The following is an 18462-nucleotide window of genomic DNA, read 5'->3' as shown; positions in this document are numbered from 1 at the left end:
CCTACTGTCTACTCCTGTGAGTCTGACTGTTTTTAATATGGCACATGTGTGAGTTAATGCAGTCCAAATACTTCTGTGATAGGATGATTCAACTTTGAAAAAAATGTCCTCAAGGATGGACACAGGTTGAGTTTCAAGTAACAAGATTCTCTTGTTTCAAATGCAAATAATATCCTGTTTCCTGTAAAGACCACGTTTAATCTGTCTGCTCATCTCTGAATGAAAATCCCAGATGTTTCTACATCTTGGAGACTATAAAAAAAAATGAAAAATTGAATTGCTCCAAGATCTTGATTTTTATTTCCTATAGAAACACATTATGTGGTTGCTGAACCATATAGTAGATCTATGTTTAAATCTTTAGGAACCTCCATACTGTCCACTATAGCAGAAACAATATTTTAACTTACAATGTCTATACAACCTTACCACCTTTGCTGTCTAATACATATGAGATGGTTTCTGATTCAGGTTTGATTTGTGTTTCTTTAGTTGTTAGCAATGCGGGGCATCTTTTAATATACCTGTTGACCACACATCTTCACTGGGAATATGTATATTCAAGTCTCTTGCCCATTTACAAACAAGATTACTTTATCTGCTGGTGACATGCATGATAAATATGTGTCTTATATATTTTACTATTATGACAAAGTTTGCAAATATTTTATCTAATGTTATTTTTCCCTTCGCTATCATTACACCCACAATTGGTACTGTTTAGTTTGTATAGTTCCATTTGTCTATTGCTTGTCTGGGTATTTGGTGCCAATTCTAAGAGTTTATGCTATTTTAATAAACTTTGCTTCTATGATAATTACATTTAAATGTCTCATGTTTAATCTGTTCTCCATTTTTAAATTGATTATTGTGTAGGGTATAAGTCCTCTCTAATTCTTCTGCTCAAAGATACTTAAGTTTTCCAACACAACTTATTAAGAAGATTATATTTTCTCACAATCTATTCTTGGCATTTTTTTAAATATTTGTGACCATGTAGCAATACTGTTTCCATGGTCTGTGTATTTGAGAAGCAACATACTTTTATTTTTCATTAAATAAGACTTTTCAATACTCAAATTGTGAAATGTGAAGACTGTGAGAAGTATGATTAAACATAATTTTGAGAATTTTGAGAATGTCAGGGAATGCTGATATGATGTACGTGAATTTCAGAAATTAATGTGCCAAGAATTTCAGAACAGTGAGAAATTTGTCTTATTTTCACTATATGGTAAAATAAATTATATCTCTCTTGATAAATAAGTGTGCTTTTAAATAACAAAATTAGTTTATGCAGATGAAATATTTAGCATGGACTTATTTCTATTTTCTAGTGTTCTTTATCTCTTTTTCAGAGCTTTAACTTTTTTTGGAGAAATCCTTTACTTTATTGGTTAAGTTTATTCCTAGATCTTGTAAGTTCGGGGATTATTATGAATGAGAGTATGAAATTTTTTTCTATCTATTTGTTGTTGATGTATAGAAAAGTTCAAGTTGGCTCTATAATCTTCTGCAGTGATGAATTTGTTTATCTAGTGTGGAAGGTTGGTTACAAGAGGTTATATACTGTATGATTTATTTTACATAATATTCCTGGAGTAGTAGAACTCTAGAAATGTCAAATTAATTAGTCATTTTCTAGGATTTTTTATTGGTTATTATAATTATTTGCATTTCAAATGCTATCCCCCTCCCCAGTTTCTCTTCCACAAATCCCCTATCCTACTCCCCCTCCCCCTCCCCCGCTTCAATGAGGGTTCCCTCCACCCACTCCTGCCTCTCTTCCCAATCATTCCCCTACACTGAGGCATCAAGCCTCCACAGGATGGAGGACATCCCCCTGCATTGATGACAGATAAAACAATCCTCTGCTACATATGCAGCTGGAGCCACGGCTCTCTCCATGTGTACTCTTTGGTTGGTGGTTTAGTCCCTGGGAACTCTGGGGGAAGAGGGGGCTGGTCTCCTTGGTTGATATTGTTGTTCTTCCTATAGAGTTACAAACCCCTTCAGCTCTTTCAGTCCTTCCCCTAACTCCTCCATTGGAGTTCCGTGCTCAGTATGTTTGGCTGTAAGCATCTGCATCTGTATTGGTAAGTCTCTGGCAGAGCCTCTCTGGGGACAGCTATATCAAGCTCCTGGACATCAGCATATTGTCTGCGTTTGGTGTCTGCAGACGGGATGGATGCCTAGGTGGGGCAGTCTCTGGATGGCCTTTCCTTTAGTTTCTGCTCCAAATTTTGTCTCTGTATTTCTTCCTGTGATTATTTTGTTTCCTGGAGCCCCCAACTCTGGTCTTCCTTCTTCTAGGAATTTTAAAATTTTTTATTGAAAATAGTTTTTTTTTCTCTCTCGTACAATACATCCTAACAATAGTTTTCCTTTCCTCTACTCTTCTCAAATCTCCTGCCCATCTGTTCTCTCTCTCTCTTCTACCCAGTCCCCCTTCATTTCCTCTTCAGAAAAGAGTTGGTCTCCAAGAGAGGATAGACAAATAAAACAAAACAGAATACAATATGACAAGGCAAAAGGTCTCATACTGCGACTGGACAAGACAACCCGATAGGAGGGAAAGAGGCCCAAGAGTAGAAAAAAGTGAGAGAAACCCTTGGTCCTGCTGTTAGGAGTTCTGCAAAAGCACCAAGCTCACAACCATAGCATAGACACAGAGTACCAGTGCAGAATGCCCTGGTCCCCTTGCTTTTCAGTTCAATCTCTCTGCATCCATGTGAGCCCTGCTTAGTTGTCTCAGTGGGCCACATTCCTTCTGGAGTCCAGGGCTCCTCTGATTTCTACTATCTTTCTTCCCCTTCTTCAATGGAGTTCCCCAATCTCTGAGGGGAGGGAGCTGATGAAGATCTTCAATTTAGATTCTCTCTCTCTCTCTCTCTCTCTCTCTCTCTCTCTCTCTCTCTCTCTCTCTCTCTCTCTCTCTCTCTCTCCCTAATTTCTGTTCATGAGTCTCTATACTACTTCCCATCTTCTGCCAAAGGAAACCTCTTTGATGACAACTGGATAAGGCACAGTCTATGAGTAAAGAATATGATTAAAAATCATTTCACTGATTTGTCTTTTGTTTTTGGTTTTGTTTATTTGTGTTTGGCCAGCCGTGTTTGATTCTACTCTAGGTCTCTGGGCTATCCAGTCTATAGTTCTCACCTAAAAAGGCAATGGAGGACATGGGCATATATCCAAAGGACACTCCATCATACCACAAGGAAACTTGCTCAACCATGTTCATGGAGGCTTTATTCATCATAGACAGAAACTGGAAGCAAACTAGAAACCCCTCCACTAAAGGGTGAATAAAGAACATATGGTAAATTTATATAATGGAATATTGATTAGTTGTTAAAAATTGGATTGGTGTCAAATGGGAATGAGAGTAGGAAGTATTTCTAGAAATTAAGAATGGTATGGGTGTTGATTAAAAGTAACATGGATACATAATTAAATGATCAAAGCAGGCCAGTTAACATACACAGTACTTCATATGCTTATGCTTTCTTAGGAATAAGTATATCAGAAAGCAATTAACATCCTAAAAAATAGCAATGCATTATATTATAGTTAGAATAGCTACCATGCTGTGAGGTTGATCCCATATACATAATCATTAACTAATTAAAATTGAAGTTGATTAAAATTAGCCTAATAGGTAACTCACATGTGAAATCTCAGTGCCTAACAGCCTAGTGAAGAATGTGAGACCAGTCTGCACTACCTAGCATGATTTATTCTCAAATGAAACAAAAATAAACTATCATTGAGGGATAAGAATCTCTGTGATGGTTTGCAAGTACAGTATTTTGATTTTATAAACTATATCTTTATTGTAATGGTGTACTATAATAAGCAGATCAATGTCACTAGAATGAATTGGGCAGAGTACATACAAATGCTTTTATAAATACATTTCTTAAATTGCTAAGGAGATATCCATGCGATATGCCTGTAGGAGGTTATGATTGCATAAATAGAGGTGGGAAGATCTGACCAAGGGACATCTAACTACTCCCAGTCTGGAGTCCTGGGCAGCATGAATAGAGAAGAGAGCCGAGAGGCAAGCGATCATCATTCTCTGAGTCCTGCTATGGTTGTCATGTGGCCACTTGCTGTAAACTCCTGCCATTGTGACGTCCTTGTCATGAAGAACCAGAATAGATTCTTTCTCCCTGAATGTAGTCACAGAATTTCATCATAAAGCAAGGGAATGTCACGGTGAATCTACACTTACTTAAAAACAAAGGACTTAGTTTCCAAAAACAAATGATAGTCAGAAAATAAAACATTGCTTTAAAAGGCAGGTTCTCTCTGTATATGTTGTGACTGTTAGGTTGGTGTTTTTGTGGGACTCCAAAAGCGGGAGCAGGTGTGTCCCTGACTCTTTTGCCTGCTCCAAAGACTCTTTCCCCCTGTTGGATTCTCTTATTTAGGCTTGTCAAGGGTTTGTAGGGCTTTTGCCTCATCTTATTGTATTTTGTTTTGTCCTGTTTGGTAGTTATCTCCTGGAGACCTACTCTTTTCTGAAGAAGAAACAGGTGGTATGTTTTAAACTGAGGGAAGAGACCTAGAGAGAGAAAGAAAGTGGGGAGACGGTTTGGGAGAAGTGAAGGTAGGGTAAATTGTGGTTGGGAGGCTTTGTATGAAAGAAGAATATTTTCAATAAATAAATAAATAAATAAATAAATAAATAAATAAATAAAGGCATATTTCAAGACAGTAAAAAGCAAAAGTTTCAAATATACTGAGTTTACTTTAAAGGAACATTATTAAGCTAGCATAAAAGTTTAAGGCAAGAAATACTCCTGGAAAACAGGATAATTATTTTACTGAGATAAAACATAAAAATTATGGGATAATATAAAAAATTTTAAAGTATTCTTAATATGCCTTCAGAATATCTACAATGACTAGCTTTTAAAGCTAAAGAAAAAATCATAATAACTGAATATTTTATCCATTTCTAACAAGTAGAACATAAACAAGGGATTAATAAAGCTACAGAGTATAACAGCTTGATTAGTAAGCCTAACCCAGTGAATATAAGTACAGCCCAGACTGTATACATAGCATAGCTTTTGCATTGAGTTTATTATGATATTTACCACTATTGGTCACAAAGAGATGAACTGAAATCATACAATAATTTTTCTGATTGCAATGAAGCATATTAGCAATTAGTTATCTAAAATTACTTATTTCAAATACTTGATAATTAAATAGAATGCTTTTCAATGTGCTCACAAATCAAAGAAGATTCACAATGGACATTCAAAAATCCAATTGAATAATAATCAATAAACCATATTAAAGATGGTAGGAAAGAGCTAAGCAGTGACTAGACAGGAACATAAAGTTGTAAATATGTGCATAGTTATTATATATGTGCACAGCAAAAAGATTTAAATTAAAGCAAAATATGCAAAACCAGAATATCCAAAGATTGAATTCAACAATTAATAAAATTTGCAAACTTCTGGTAAGACATGAATAAAAATAAGAGAAACAAAAATTTGACCAATATTAATACTCTAAAGAGGAAATGAATCTAGGTTTAATGTATGCCAAAATGAAAATAAAAGTAGTGTAAAAATATAAAAAAAAAACAAATATATATCAACAGACATGAAACTTCAGAAGAGATGACTAAGGCATTTGATAAACATTTTATTAAATGATTATAACAGTAAGTAGGAAGCCTACACAGAGATGAAATTGATATAACTGCATATGTGAGGAACGTTTCCCACAAAATCCAGTGCAAAGTGACTGCAATGTCGTCCCCCCAGAACCCCCACCAAGAAGAATAAATAATTAATACTGCTTTTACAAGAACTCTTTCAGGATATAAAGACAGTGTGACTCTCTACAAAATTCCTTTAAGAAACCAACGTAACCTTTCATTTAAAATCTGGCAAAACACTACAACAAGACAAAGAACCTGGGCCTGGTATCTGGGATTGCGTGATGTTAGTCTCAGCACTAAGGAAGCAGAGACAGGTTGATCACTACGAGGTCAAGGCCAGCCTGGTCGATGAGGTAGGATCTGGGACAGTCAGGGTTACATGACAAAATGTTGTCTCAAAAAAAGAAAAACAGAAAAGCAAAGACTTGGTATCTCATGGTTATGCCTCAGTAAGCCTCAAATAAAATGTAAGCCCATCAGACTCTCTTTTATTTTCACTAATTTATTTATTACTTTACATTTCCCAATCACCCTCTCAAATATCAAACAGTTTGTTGCAGGAATTAAAAGTAGTTTAACCTTTAATAATCAATATTGACAAAACAATGGACTTATGAAAAGATGCATAGGAAGCATGAAATGAAAATCACAACCTCTTCCTACATTTCTAAAAGTCAGCAAGTCAACAATAAAGGGAAATCAGTGATGATGAGTTATCTGTTTCCAAAAGAATTCCCAGCAAGCATCGTGGTCTCATTTCAAAGTAAAATAATGAAGCATTTCCCCCATGCTGGGGGTGGTGCTGCCTCCACACAAGCTTGATCATTGCCACAATTTCTATAAAGCATACTTTCTCTTCCTAGGTGAACAGTAGCAATTTATCAACCAATGAGAGGCAGACAAATTTGGAAGGAGTAGAATTTTAATTTACAAAGGCCAGGATTAGCTATATAGAATATTTGTGTGTGTGTGTGTGTATATATATATATATATATATATATATTTATATACATACATAATATGGATATTTATTTTTCAAAGCAACTAGATTCAAAACCAAAGTAAAATAATTTTGATTTTATGTACTAAAAAAGTCAGTACATAGTAAGATAAAATGACCAGGTTCATAATGCCATCAAATACATCAAATTCCTAGAATTCACTGAAATATTGAAAACTAATAAATATAGCTAAGAGAGCTTGAAGATTAAACAGATGCAGAAAGGTAGCACACCCATGAATGGGTGGGGGAAATAATGTTGTGTTCAGACGTTGTGTTCTCCCTAATTGATCTACAGATACGGTGCGATTCTGTCGGGAACACTAAGTAGGGACCTCACACCAGATTTCACGATTTACTGTACTGCTACCCTAATTAGAACCTGTTTGAGCCTGGGGCTGTAACTCAGTGGAAGAGGGCTTGCCTATAATATGTGAGGTCCTAGGTTCAATCTCTAGAGCTGTAAGAAAAAGCAGCAATAACCACATGAATCCTTCATCATTAAAACATTTGACAAATGGTCTAACATTAAAAAGTATTCAGAAACAAAACACACATTTTCAGTGGCTTATAGGAAACATTCCAGAGCACGTAAAGAAAGGAAGGATACTTCTCTATAAACGTGCTGGCATGGGAGGTGTCCCCAGGACCCAACTTTCAAGCTCAGTTTCATATACAGGTAAAGGAATTCCAGATGCTTAACAGACGTCATGATGAATAAAGACAGGGCTTCTTAGCAACAAAAAACATGCATGTAAGAATGTGGTTCAAAAAATATATATCTTTGAAACTGAAGAGAGAAAGCACATATTCACAGAGAAAAGTTCTGGAGTCACTGGCAAATTCTGTTACGTAATTATATACTCTTAAGAGCTTCACTTTTAATATATATTTAGGATATACCCAATAGTGCTTTGGTATACATAAGTGTTTATTACAGTCAAGCAAAGCAAACGAACATATTTCTAACTTTACCTCGTGTGTGTGTGTGTGTGTGTGAAATACGGCGAGTAACTAAACCAATCATTAAAATTTGAACACATTCATAGAGAAAATTAAAGTTCACTATCATTTTTCAATATCTGAAAAGAGTGTGACTAAGGCGTCCTATTCATTCATTCAAGCTCTTTGGAAGAGCTTTGTGTGCTTGCGATAGATTGGAGGAGGGGAGCATTTTCATGCAATGACAGTTTGCATTCACTTGCTTTATTCATTGCTTCAGATGTTCTTGTAGGTATAAATTTAGCTACACATGACATCTATGGTGGGAGTCTTTGATTCATCCTAACAGGGAATATCTGACCATATTAAGAAACACTATCAAAAACTGTGAGAGCATGTGTTGTGTCATTTGTTCAAGTAGCAAACGCTTACTAAATGTTTGTGTGCCTGGCCTGCAGATATGTACATAGCCTACAGGAGTCCGTATTCTAATGAAGAAGATGGATAAGTAATGACAGATAATTAGAATAACAGAAGGACTGTATCAAAGTCAGTTCAGACAGCCAAGAAAATGGAGAAGGCAGATAGGGATCCCCTACTTAGCACTGGGTAAAGAAATACAGCACTGAAAATACAAGATGGTTGTTGTAGTGAAAACGCTTTAAACGGGATATGATGTCATAAGACATAACAGCTAGGAGCCGATAGATAATTATGCTTCCGAGAATATATAGAGGCTTACTAGGCATTAGGAGTCTGGGATCCTAGGTTGAGAGTCAAGTGCAGAAGGAATCAAGGAAGTGAAAATTGATAAAGTCAGTTTAAATAACAGGATGAACACTTGGAAGTATGAGGAAGGAAGTTTATGTGATATAGAAATGAATAAGGTTTGTGAGTTAAGGTTGCTATAAAGTCTTAACACGTAAACAGCAAGAAAATAGCCCCAACCCTTATTTTTAGACTGTTGAAGATATCTGGACAGGAGAGCCCGAGTATGCACACTTGGTCCAGATCAGAGACATGTGACACCGCACAGAGCTCCTGGTGCTTGCTCAGCAGTGCTGGTCATTCCTCCCGTTGCTTCCTCTCTGCAACATTTGCCACTGTGTGCTCTAACTGAACAGTCGCTAAAATCTTCATCTTCAAAGGATGTTCTATATTTGATTCAGTAAAATTTTCTTGGAATTTTGTGCACCAGGAACCTCCTGGATTTAGTAATAGAACTAAGCCCGTTTGTCTTTGAATCAATTCTTTGTAAAAAAAAAAAAAGAGACCTCCATCTTCTTGGATGGGCACAGGGGTTGGTCTCTTAGTGGCTTTGAGAACTTGTGAGTGCCTTCCTTTCTTTTGCTTCATCCTCTGGTAGGTATTCCCAAAGAAGCCAATGGAAATGCTGCTCCAAGTTTTGATATCTGCATGCACTTTTATTTGTAGATTTTTGGAAGTTGAGCTAGGCAAAGGGAACAATGCTGGTTTTGTGACATGGGATATCAGATCCTTTAGGCATTGGATTTCTAGGCTAGAGGGCAACGGAAAAGAGGGATGCTTAACCTTGTGAAGGTTTCAGACCTTTTGAAGATGACAAACAAGTTATATGAATGCATTATAAGGTTTTAGTAAACATATATTTTAGAAAACCTAATGCTATCACCTCCAAGTAAAGCCTTTCCATGTGCATTTTATTAATTCAGATTAAGCCTGAGTATTTAAGTAGGTTAATGTACACATATATATCACAAGATGGCAGTAATGTTAGTTCATGCCCCTCTTTTCCTAAATATTTATATAAATCGCCTTTGTAGCTTGAAATGATTGTGTAAGCAATGCCTGACAGCCAAATAAAAATAATGTGAGACTTTAATTCATGTATTTATCAGCTGGCTGCAACAAAGTAGGATTGTGTGGGGAAGAAGAGACTAATAGTCTGTGTTAAGTTTGTCTCTAACTCCATGACCTTGGATAAATGTATATTTATTCTGTAAGATGCAGGCAAAACCTGCCCCCTACCTATCTTCTGAAGCTGCTGCAAGATTTACTGAACTAGAAGAAAATGCTGTTTATAGATCTGGCGAGACAGAAGTCACATAAATGCAAAGCAGTAGGATTAATCCCATGAGTTTTACAAAGTTAAGCTGGCTCTCATAACTTCCCCATATGTCAGGTAGATAATCTTAGCCTGGCTTTTCCAAACATGAGGGCTTAAGTACTTCTGCTAAAGCAACCTGGATTGTCTGAGAAGAGACACACTGACTTGATTTTGACTGTGCTCAGTATTTGTTTGATACCTAAAAGTACTTTAAAGGGCAGTTTAAACTGTTTTCTCTTGGCAAGCTATGGGAATGGCCTGAGTATTGTTCTACCTGGTTTTCCTCTGTGGTTCCTCGTGGTGTTTATCTGAAATGCAAGCCACTTTGTTTCAATGGTATCCAAGGAAAGCCAAGTATTGGGGAGCTATTAAAAGACATTGTTCTATTGATAAAGTGTGTAATAGGATTTAATGCAGGCTGAAGTCAAGGTAGCCCTCAGAGAAGGAGCAATGGAAGGCAGGGAAATGAATGAAGCAGTCAGCTGGGAGTTTATGGCACCTGCTGATTATTCCATTGGTAGGCTGAAGGAGGAGAATCACAAGGTTGAGGCCACTTGGTCTGCAGAGTGAGACCATTTTTTGAAAAAACCAAAGCGAAGAAAAGTTAGTTAACTGTAGCTCTTGCAGAAAGATCATGGCAGTGATGACAATTCTACCTTGCTTAGCATCTCTTCCTCGTGCACACCAAACGAAGGCAAGAGGACATGAACCACTAAGACTCTAACCTCCTCTCCCTCCACAATATAATCCCTTACTCACTTTTTCCAGCACTGCTGGTTCAATGTTAATGAAACTGACTAAGCGTTTACTGAACGCTGAATCTATAGAAAGTTACCAAAAGGGGTTGTCTGTTGGTGGAATTTTGAGTAGAGAGACTTCCAAGAGAAATGGCTAAGCAGAAGCCTTGTCTTGGGCACTACATGGTAGGCTAACCCTTAGTGGTAGCTGTTTAGCATAATCTGAAAAACTGGGCAAGACAGGAAGACTCAGGTGAGAGAACATTCACAGAAGTGCCACAGAAGTGGATACATTTAAAGTCTGTAGCAATATGGAGGATACTTCTGATTTACAGTGATTCTTGCTAGGTGAGAAGTGGGTAGTGTTTCCCACACAGCTAGGCAGTCTTTTTTTTTTTTTTTTTTTTTGAGAGCTTAATAAGCTAAGCACAGAGGGAGACACTGGGAGAAAGAGCAGATTAATACAGCTACTATCGGCTTTATCCACACAATGTTTTGAGGGAGGTTATTAATAGACAAAGAAAAGAGACACAGGATTGAATGACACTGAGAAGGCACTATTGAGAGACTGCCACAGGAAAGAAAGGCCAAGGATGCTACTCCTGATGATGCATTTGGCCAAGATCTTGACAGCAATGGCTTATCTTTTTTCCGTGGGGAATCTTTAAAAACCTTCCTCATGGGAATCAGAAATGTATAATCTCTTCAGGCCTATGACATTAATTTTCTAGTAACATTTTCACAGACCATAAAAACAACACCTATGGGGGCTGGAGAGGCAGTTCAGCCTTCAGTCAATCATCGCTGATGTTAGTAACCTAAAGGCATGAGTTTCATCCCCTAAACTGACGTAGCAGAAGGAAAAAACTCATTCCCAAAAGTGGTCCTCTGACCTCCACACTCACACGGTGGCAGGTTTATCCCCATACATATATACACACAAAAATATATACAAATAGATGTAAGAATATAATAACCTATATCTTATAGATTAACCAAACATACTAAGAAACAGAATTCATGTGATTCACCTGTTGCTGTGGATTCCCAACAATGAGAAATTAATGGTTTAGAACATTCTAGTAACCTCTCCTATGGCTTGTTGATAAAAGTCATTAGGGAAATAAAATGAACACACATTCATATACACTACTACCTGGGGCCAATTTTATCTGCATTTGTACAATTTTATCTTCACCAATGGATAATGGAAATTATGCCTTAAAAATTTTAGCTCTCCTCAATGAAGTCTCAAATGACCCATGAACAGTCACTTTAGAATGACCTTCTTTGGGAATTTTCTCTTTTGTTTTTATTAATGTTGGGTTTTTTTTTTCTGAGCCAAGATTTCACTCTGCATCCCAGACTGCTCTTAAAGTAATTATTTAGCCCAGGCTGGCTTCAAACTAGGCCAACCCTCAGCTTCCCTACTGCTAGGATTACAGCCATGAGGCCCACACCTGTCTTTTGTGGTGTCATCTTAACACACGTGTGAAAAGATCTAAGTTCTAGGAAGAAAATTCCACTCCATTTGTAGCATTTTATTGAGGATGGTATTTATTTTAATACTGGAGATTTAATGCAGCAATATCTAAAGCCAGGAAGCTCTAATTAATCTCGACTTGGACTCTTTTTGCTTTGTTCCAGGCTTCCTTCTTAGATGGGACTTGACTGGGTTCCTCATCTTTACTCTGTGTCTTTCCTTTCCTGGAGGAACTCTCACTCACCTACCCAGATTGGAAAGGAGGTTAACAAAGTATGGAAAGGAAGCATTGAGCAGGTGATGACCCTGCCTTGCTCTAATATCTTTTCTAAGGGAAGGAGCAAGCCTACCTGGGGGGGGGGGGGCTGCGGAGGAGGTTTGATGCAGTGGACAGGAAGCCTGGGGTAGGAGATCAGACTACTGATTCTTGCCATTCTGTGACAGCTACAGCCTGCCAGGATATGTTTCTGTTTTAGCAGGGTCTGTATTTGTGTAGTGATGGCACTTTTCAAAAGAGCCCTTGGCTTTTAATCGCTGGAGGACACGTTTAGGCACCCAGCTTTGATTCTTGATATAAATAGTTCCTATGTGCTTGCTCGTTGACTGCTTTTGTTATAAGAACAATGCTATTTTTATTAGTTTCGGTTATTTTTTTATCTATTTGTCTATTTATTCATGTGTCTATTTATTTTTTAATTTACATAAGGCTCCACTCTGTAGCCTAAACACATCTGCAACTTTGTCCTGTCCTATCCTATCCTTGAATTAATGGAGACCATTCTGGTTCAGTCTCTCCGGGATTGGGATTGCAGTGTGCTGTAGGAACCATCATGATGTCACATCTCCCCGGAATAGATTTTTATCATAAAGTTGTTCCTCTGGAGTATCATCAGGAAGGTTTCATTAACTGAAGATTAATTATCACTGTGTATTACTTTCAAGTGGGGCTCATCACAAACTTTGAATTTTGTAGAGTAAGATGATGATTCCAAGTGCAAAACTGAACAAAAATCAAACTGCACACGGGAATTAACACTATTTCATAACATCTGTTCATTCAATCCATAAACATTCCTTCAATAATTTTATAATTCTCATGTGCTCAAGAGGACATTATTTGGTGCGTGGAAATGGTAAAGAGATGCGATGGCATTTAAACCTTGGCATCAACTAACAATTTGAAAAAGGCCTGGCTTTAGATGAACTGCAATTTCCAAAGCGCTCCCACCTACTATAAATCATTACCTCAATTTCTGAGTAGAGGCAGGGGATCTTGGGTGGATTGATATTATAATCACATAATTACAGAATTTTAGGGTCACAAAGGATTTTAAAGGTCATGTATTGCAACCACTTAATTTAATATTTGGGAAGCACAATTACCTGAAGGTCCCACAGCAAACACTTTCAAGCGCGGGCTTGCTGGGGGGGGGGGGATCTGAATGCATGTGTTAGCAACCCTGAGCTAGACACCAGTGATGCCAGAAGAATACAACACATTTCCTCTATTTGTTGATATACAGATCTATAACAAACTCACAACACATACTCATCAAGCCAATCACTTACATTTGCTACCATTCAGTGCACTGTTACCAAACACAGAGAATAATACGGCAAACAGGTCACTTCGGAGTCTCCCTTCTCTCAAGGAGCTTATGGTCTCTTAAGGACAGTTGCCAAGATGTATATAACTACAAAATACTTGGGGAATCTTAACTTTAATTGTGTTGTCAACTGTGAGTGCTTTCAATACTGGAGAGTGCTTAAAAAGACCTGAAATCTAGGAGGAATCACAGAGGAGAGAAAATCTCACCAACTATATATATATATACACACACACATAGACTGAGCAGGACACACACACACACACACACACACACACACACACACACACACACACAGTTTATTGCACCACTCTCTGCTGCCTTCTGAGATCTTCTCCAGGCCTGGGCACACAAAGTAAGGACTACATGCCAACTCACCCAGTTTAAGAGGGAGAGCAAGAGCCCACTCATCTTCTAAACTGGAAAAGACCAGAAAAAGAGAAAAGGGGAGAAACAACCACAGAGAGAAGGGAAAACAGGAATAGGAAACCCTTCACAGCGCCTGCTCCGGGAGCCTGGGGCTGCTCGCCCCAAGAGGAAGGGTGCTTGCTCGGGCTGCTTGCGGGGACTCGGCGCGCCTTGGGGAGGGTAGGCGACAGCGCAGCCCGCGCCCGCAGCCCTGGACACAGCGCAGCTCGGAGACGGGACGCAGTGCCCCGGAGCCCCGGCAGAGCCCGCCCTCCCTCCCGCGTCGCCAGCCGGCGCGCGGCGCCCTCTCCGCCCGTGACTTCAGTTCGGCTCCACCCCCGCGCGGCGGCGGCGGCGGCGGTGGCTCGCAGCTCCGTCCCAACCCGCGCGCTCCGCACAAGCCCAGCCTGGGCGAGCGGCAGGCACCTGCCCGGCGCCGCCTCCGCGCGCCCCGCCGCCGCCCAGCCCAACTTGGATGGAGTTGTGGTCCTGAGCGCACGCCCTGCCGCCGTCAGCCTGTAGCCTCGCTCCGCTGCCTGCCTTCGGTCCGGGACCCCCTCTCCGCTTCTCTACGCTCCAGAGATGGGAAAAGTTGGCGCTGGAGACGGCTCCTCGGCCGGGCTGAGCGCGCTCCTTGCAGGAGCGGGGCTTCTGATGCTCTTAGCCCCCGGCGTCTGCAGCAGCCTCTCTTGCTGCCCTCCGCAGCACCCTAGCTCGACCCCACGCCGGACCCTTACCCCAAGAGGCTTTCCTCACCCGGGACCTCTGGGTCGGGCTCCTGCCACGCCCCCGCCCCTCTTCATGAGACCCCTGTTCGCAGTGGCCCCCGGGGACCGTGCGCTGTTTCTGGAGCGAGCTGGGGGCAGCAGGGTGTCAGTGGCGACCGCTGCACGCTCTGGCCGTAGGAGACGGAGTGGAACGGAACCCGAGAAGATTGAACCCGGAGAGGGTGCGAGTCGGAGCCGCCGGGACATGCTAAAGGATGGAGGGCAGCAGGGGCTTGGGACTGGCGCACGGGACCCGGACAAAGCCACCCGCTTCCGGATGGAGGAGCTGAGACTGACCAGCACCACATTTGCTCTGACAGGAGACTCAGCACACAACCAAGCTATGGTCCACTGGTCTGGCCACAACAGCAGCGTGAGTAGAATGGAACTGGGGGCAAAGGGGCGAGAGAAGGAAAGGGTTACCTTTCACTGTAAGAGCTGGCGGAGAATTGGGGGCGGAGGGGGGGGGGGCAAAGAGGTTTCTTTCTTGGGAGATGCTGCACAGTGAAGTCTTCCCAGCTAGCCTCCCCCAAGAGTTAATGGTGCCTACTAGGGTGCCCCCACCGCCACCTTCAGAGTGTTCTCCAGATCAAAAGGTTCAAATTGGAACGGACCAGGCAGATCTTTTTTATTTCTTCAATGGCACTGGAGAGTAGAACTGAAGACCAAATATGGGGGTTGTATGTGCGTTAAAGTATTTTTAATGAAGATCTGAAAGGGTTAAATCTCCAAGCCCACTGAAATCCCCTGAAGGGACATTTCCTTACCTGATAGACTGATGGAGCACACGGAGAAGTCGCCTCTGTGGGCTTTTTATTTTATTTTTATACAGAGCTCCTAGCCCCTTGTTCTACCCCGGAGAAGGCAAACTGCAGTACGATATAAGGTGCCCTTTGGTATTAGAAATCTATTTGGGAACCAAACGGATGCAAGTTTCAGTGCAGAGGCTCCCCAGCATCTCCTGACAGCATTAGCAAGTGCATCTTGAGAGCCAGGCTTTTCTAGCCCATGAAAGGGCAGTTGTTCTCTGGCATGGTCAGCCTGGGGAAGATCAGATAGATAGATCCCAGTGACAACAACTCCCTGTTTTCCCACCGACTGACCTCCTCTAGGGAGGAGCTGAAATAAAGATTTGAGTTACCCTTTATTAGGAAGACAGGGACGAGATTTCAGGCCCTGGGAGAAGATTTAGGGTGCAAGTCACTGGTTCTGTCAGGAGCTTCCGATTTTCAGAGGAGCCTGAATGTTTGAAATGTGAGGAAGCTACCCAGTTTAGCCCAAACCTAGAAACTTCAATGCGCTGAAATAGTAACGAACCAGCTTTGATGGTAATAACTGAAGACGATTTTAAAAGCGTGTAAAGTTCTCTAGGCTGCCGTGCCATGAAGCCGATAAGAAAAGTTAGAGGTTTATAAAACGGGGATTAGGAGTGGGGGAAGGGTCTCAGCTAGACCTTCCGCTGATGGAGTTGTGTCTGTAATGTGTACAGTCGATGCAACATGGTACCTTTGAAAATGTTGCCAGGAAGCTTGCCAACAAGTGCCACTTCACTGAGCTGTGTTCACTGTTGGGTTTTTAATGGGAGTTGAAACTGTTTTAAAATATACTGTGTCATGCATTAGGCGGTGTAGTCTACCCTCTACTGAGGACAGCCCCTGATTTCTAGCTAACACAGCCTTCATGAGGGGCTGCTGCTGCCGGAGGTTCTCAGAAATCCTTTTAAGCAAAATCTAAAGTTGAAATTATTTCTATTCAAGTTCTGGGCACTCTTGTCGTGGTGTATTATGTTAACCATATCTTTTGTATCATAGTTACTAAACTGAACCATTTAATTTTAACTTGAATCTTCCTATACTGATTAATAAACTCTGGCTCCATTAGGTGATTAACCCAGAGCTCTGGCTTCAGGAGGAGATTTTATTTGAATGCATCAAATGTGTTAGGTCTTGTTGTATTAAGAAAAAGAAAAAAAAAGATAAAACTTTGGACGCAAAATAGTTCTGGCTTTTAACGTAATTCAAGTTGTAAAATATACCTCACCCATTAGACCTCTACTTTGGTTCATCTCTTAAAAAGATCTTGGAAAGAGAGTATATCCTTGGCAAATTTTAACCTCCATTTAGAAATGGCGCCAAGCACTGCCAGATTTTTTTTTTTTTTTTGTGCACAAGAGCAGAATGGAGCTTACTAGAGTTGGGGTTTAGGGCAGGAATATGAATCTAAAAAAAATGTAGGAAATAATGAAGATGGTGAGTGTTAAAGGTCTGAACATTGAAATTATGTTAAGCACAGCAATGAGGGGGGGTCTCATACCTCCCAGTTTCCTCCCCTCTCCTTCCAGGTCCAGCTCTGAGCATCGCATGGAACTGCTTTGTCTGTTTTATTCTATATCGATGATGAAGAAAGAGAAAACACTGTTTATCCAGGTCCATTAAGGAAAGCAGACCTGGCTTATCTGGACCAGACTCCAGATAAGAGGGAAAACATTAAAGTATTTTGTAAAATGAAAAGGTGCAGAAAGACACTTTGGACAACTTTGTTCAACAAAAGCATTTCCCGCTCAGCTCTTTAATGTTGTACACAGCATGTGATCCATGCTGTGGGTGTGAGATTCATCTACACTGGGGGAATACTTCTAGATGAATATCCAAGAATCATATGTCAAGTTACTCAGGAATAGGTCCTGTGACAAAAGTCTTTTGTAATTATTCTCAATTTCATTATATTAGTCCAGAGTGCGGAATCTACTTCTTTTAACCTGGGGGGAGGGGGGGGCAAGCTTAGGAGATTCCCATGTTTTATACTTAGATCTCTCACTATCTCATGCATCTCCTTTTTGGTTCTCAGAGATGCAGGTAACACACCTCTAAGCCTGTGTCACATTAGGTAAACTCCTGGGTTTAGAAAAGCCTCTGACTACAATAGCACCTGCCTTCAAGGTAGGACTATAAGGCAATTATCGGCTGCCTGTCAAACTGGCGAGAAACTCTGGATTGGTCTTTCAACTCACTCCCCTCTTTTCTTCTGCCCCATCATCTGTTGGACTTGTGTGAGCGTGTAGACATATAACGGTTGTACCTCATCTGTGGGTGTGATGTGCCTCCCCCACACTGCAGTCTTCTTCCTTGATGGAAACCGTTGCTAGAGTTGGAGGAACACCTGGGGGGATCTTCTGGCATGAAAGGTGCTGGGTATGAATCATTTGTCATGAGTTTGGTGTCATGAGCCAGAACATATTGTTCCTATCCTACTCATTCCAGGCATGCTGTGCCCTGATCTAAATTTACATAGCAATCCTTAGAGTGTTACAAAATGTATCTGACTATATACGTGTTCCTGGTGTCCTATGTGTTTATACTTTCATCCCAAAGGATTTTAAAGTGCTGCACTCACTAATCTATTAACTCCCTTGTAGGTGGTAAGTAGGTGACAAGTGTTAATCTCTCCCTTTCATATTTTCATACTGTAGTTCATTTGAATATTTCAATTCATCAGCCTGGCTCCTTTTCTTTGGCAGTGGTGTAAAGTCTTTTGTTAGCAGAACTTTTCACTTAGATTTTTCCATCATGCATACTTAGTACTCATTAGAGAGTGTGGTGGCCTGGTCAGCTTTCACACAGCACATTGCCTTTAATGGTTTCTAGCATTGACATTTCTACCCAACCTTACTGAATAAACTGAGTCTCCACTGGGGCATGGCAGGTCCGTCACATTCAAGAATCCCACTTAATCATCTTGAG

General features: G+C 40.4%; 1 protein-coding gene and 1 long non-coding RNA gene across 7 annotated transcripts in view; one reads left to right on the top strand and one right to left on the bottom strand.

Annotated features, from left to right (window-relative positions):
• Gm26629 (predicted gene, 26629) overlaps positions 1–15601 on the bottom strand; it is a 101256-nt gene extending 85655 nt beyond the window's left edge. Inside the window, exon 1 of the long non-coding RNA NR_166832.1 lies at positions 15490–15601. This is a non-coding gene — a long non-coding RNA (predicted gene, 26629). The remainder of the gene's footprint in view (positions 1–15489) is intronic.
• The window catches only part of Sorcs1 (sortilin-related VPS10 domain containing receptor 1), a 535835-nt gene continuing 531249 nt past the window's right edge, over positions 13877–18462 (top strand). For 4 of the 6 annotated variants that reach the window (NM_001252501.1, NM_021377.3, NM_001360457.1 and 1 more), the window contains exon 1: positions 14360–15095. In NM_001252501.1, the coding sequence (NP_001239430.1) occupies positions 14538–15095 (558 nt within the window). In that variant the 5' untranslated portion in view covers positions 14360–14537. Of the gene's footprint in view, positions 15096–18462 lie in introns of all 6 variants that reach the window. The other 2 variants (XM_030251008.1, XM_006527244.4) reach the window with 2 other exon arrangements.

The sequence above is a fragment of the Mus musculus genome, chromosome 19 (assembly GCF_000001635.26).
Source record: "Mus musculus strain C57BL/6J chromosome 19, GRCm38.p6 C57BL/6J".
Classification (NCBI taxonomy): domain Eukaryota; kingdom Metazoa; phylum Chordata; class Mammalia; order Rodentia; family Muridae; genus Mus; species Mus musculus.
This window is presented reverse-complemented; position numbering and strand designations above follow the sequence as displayed.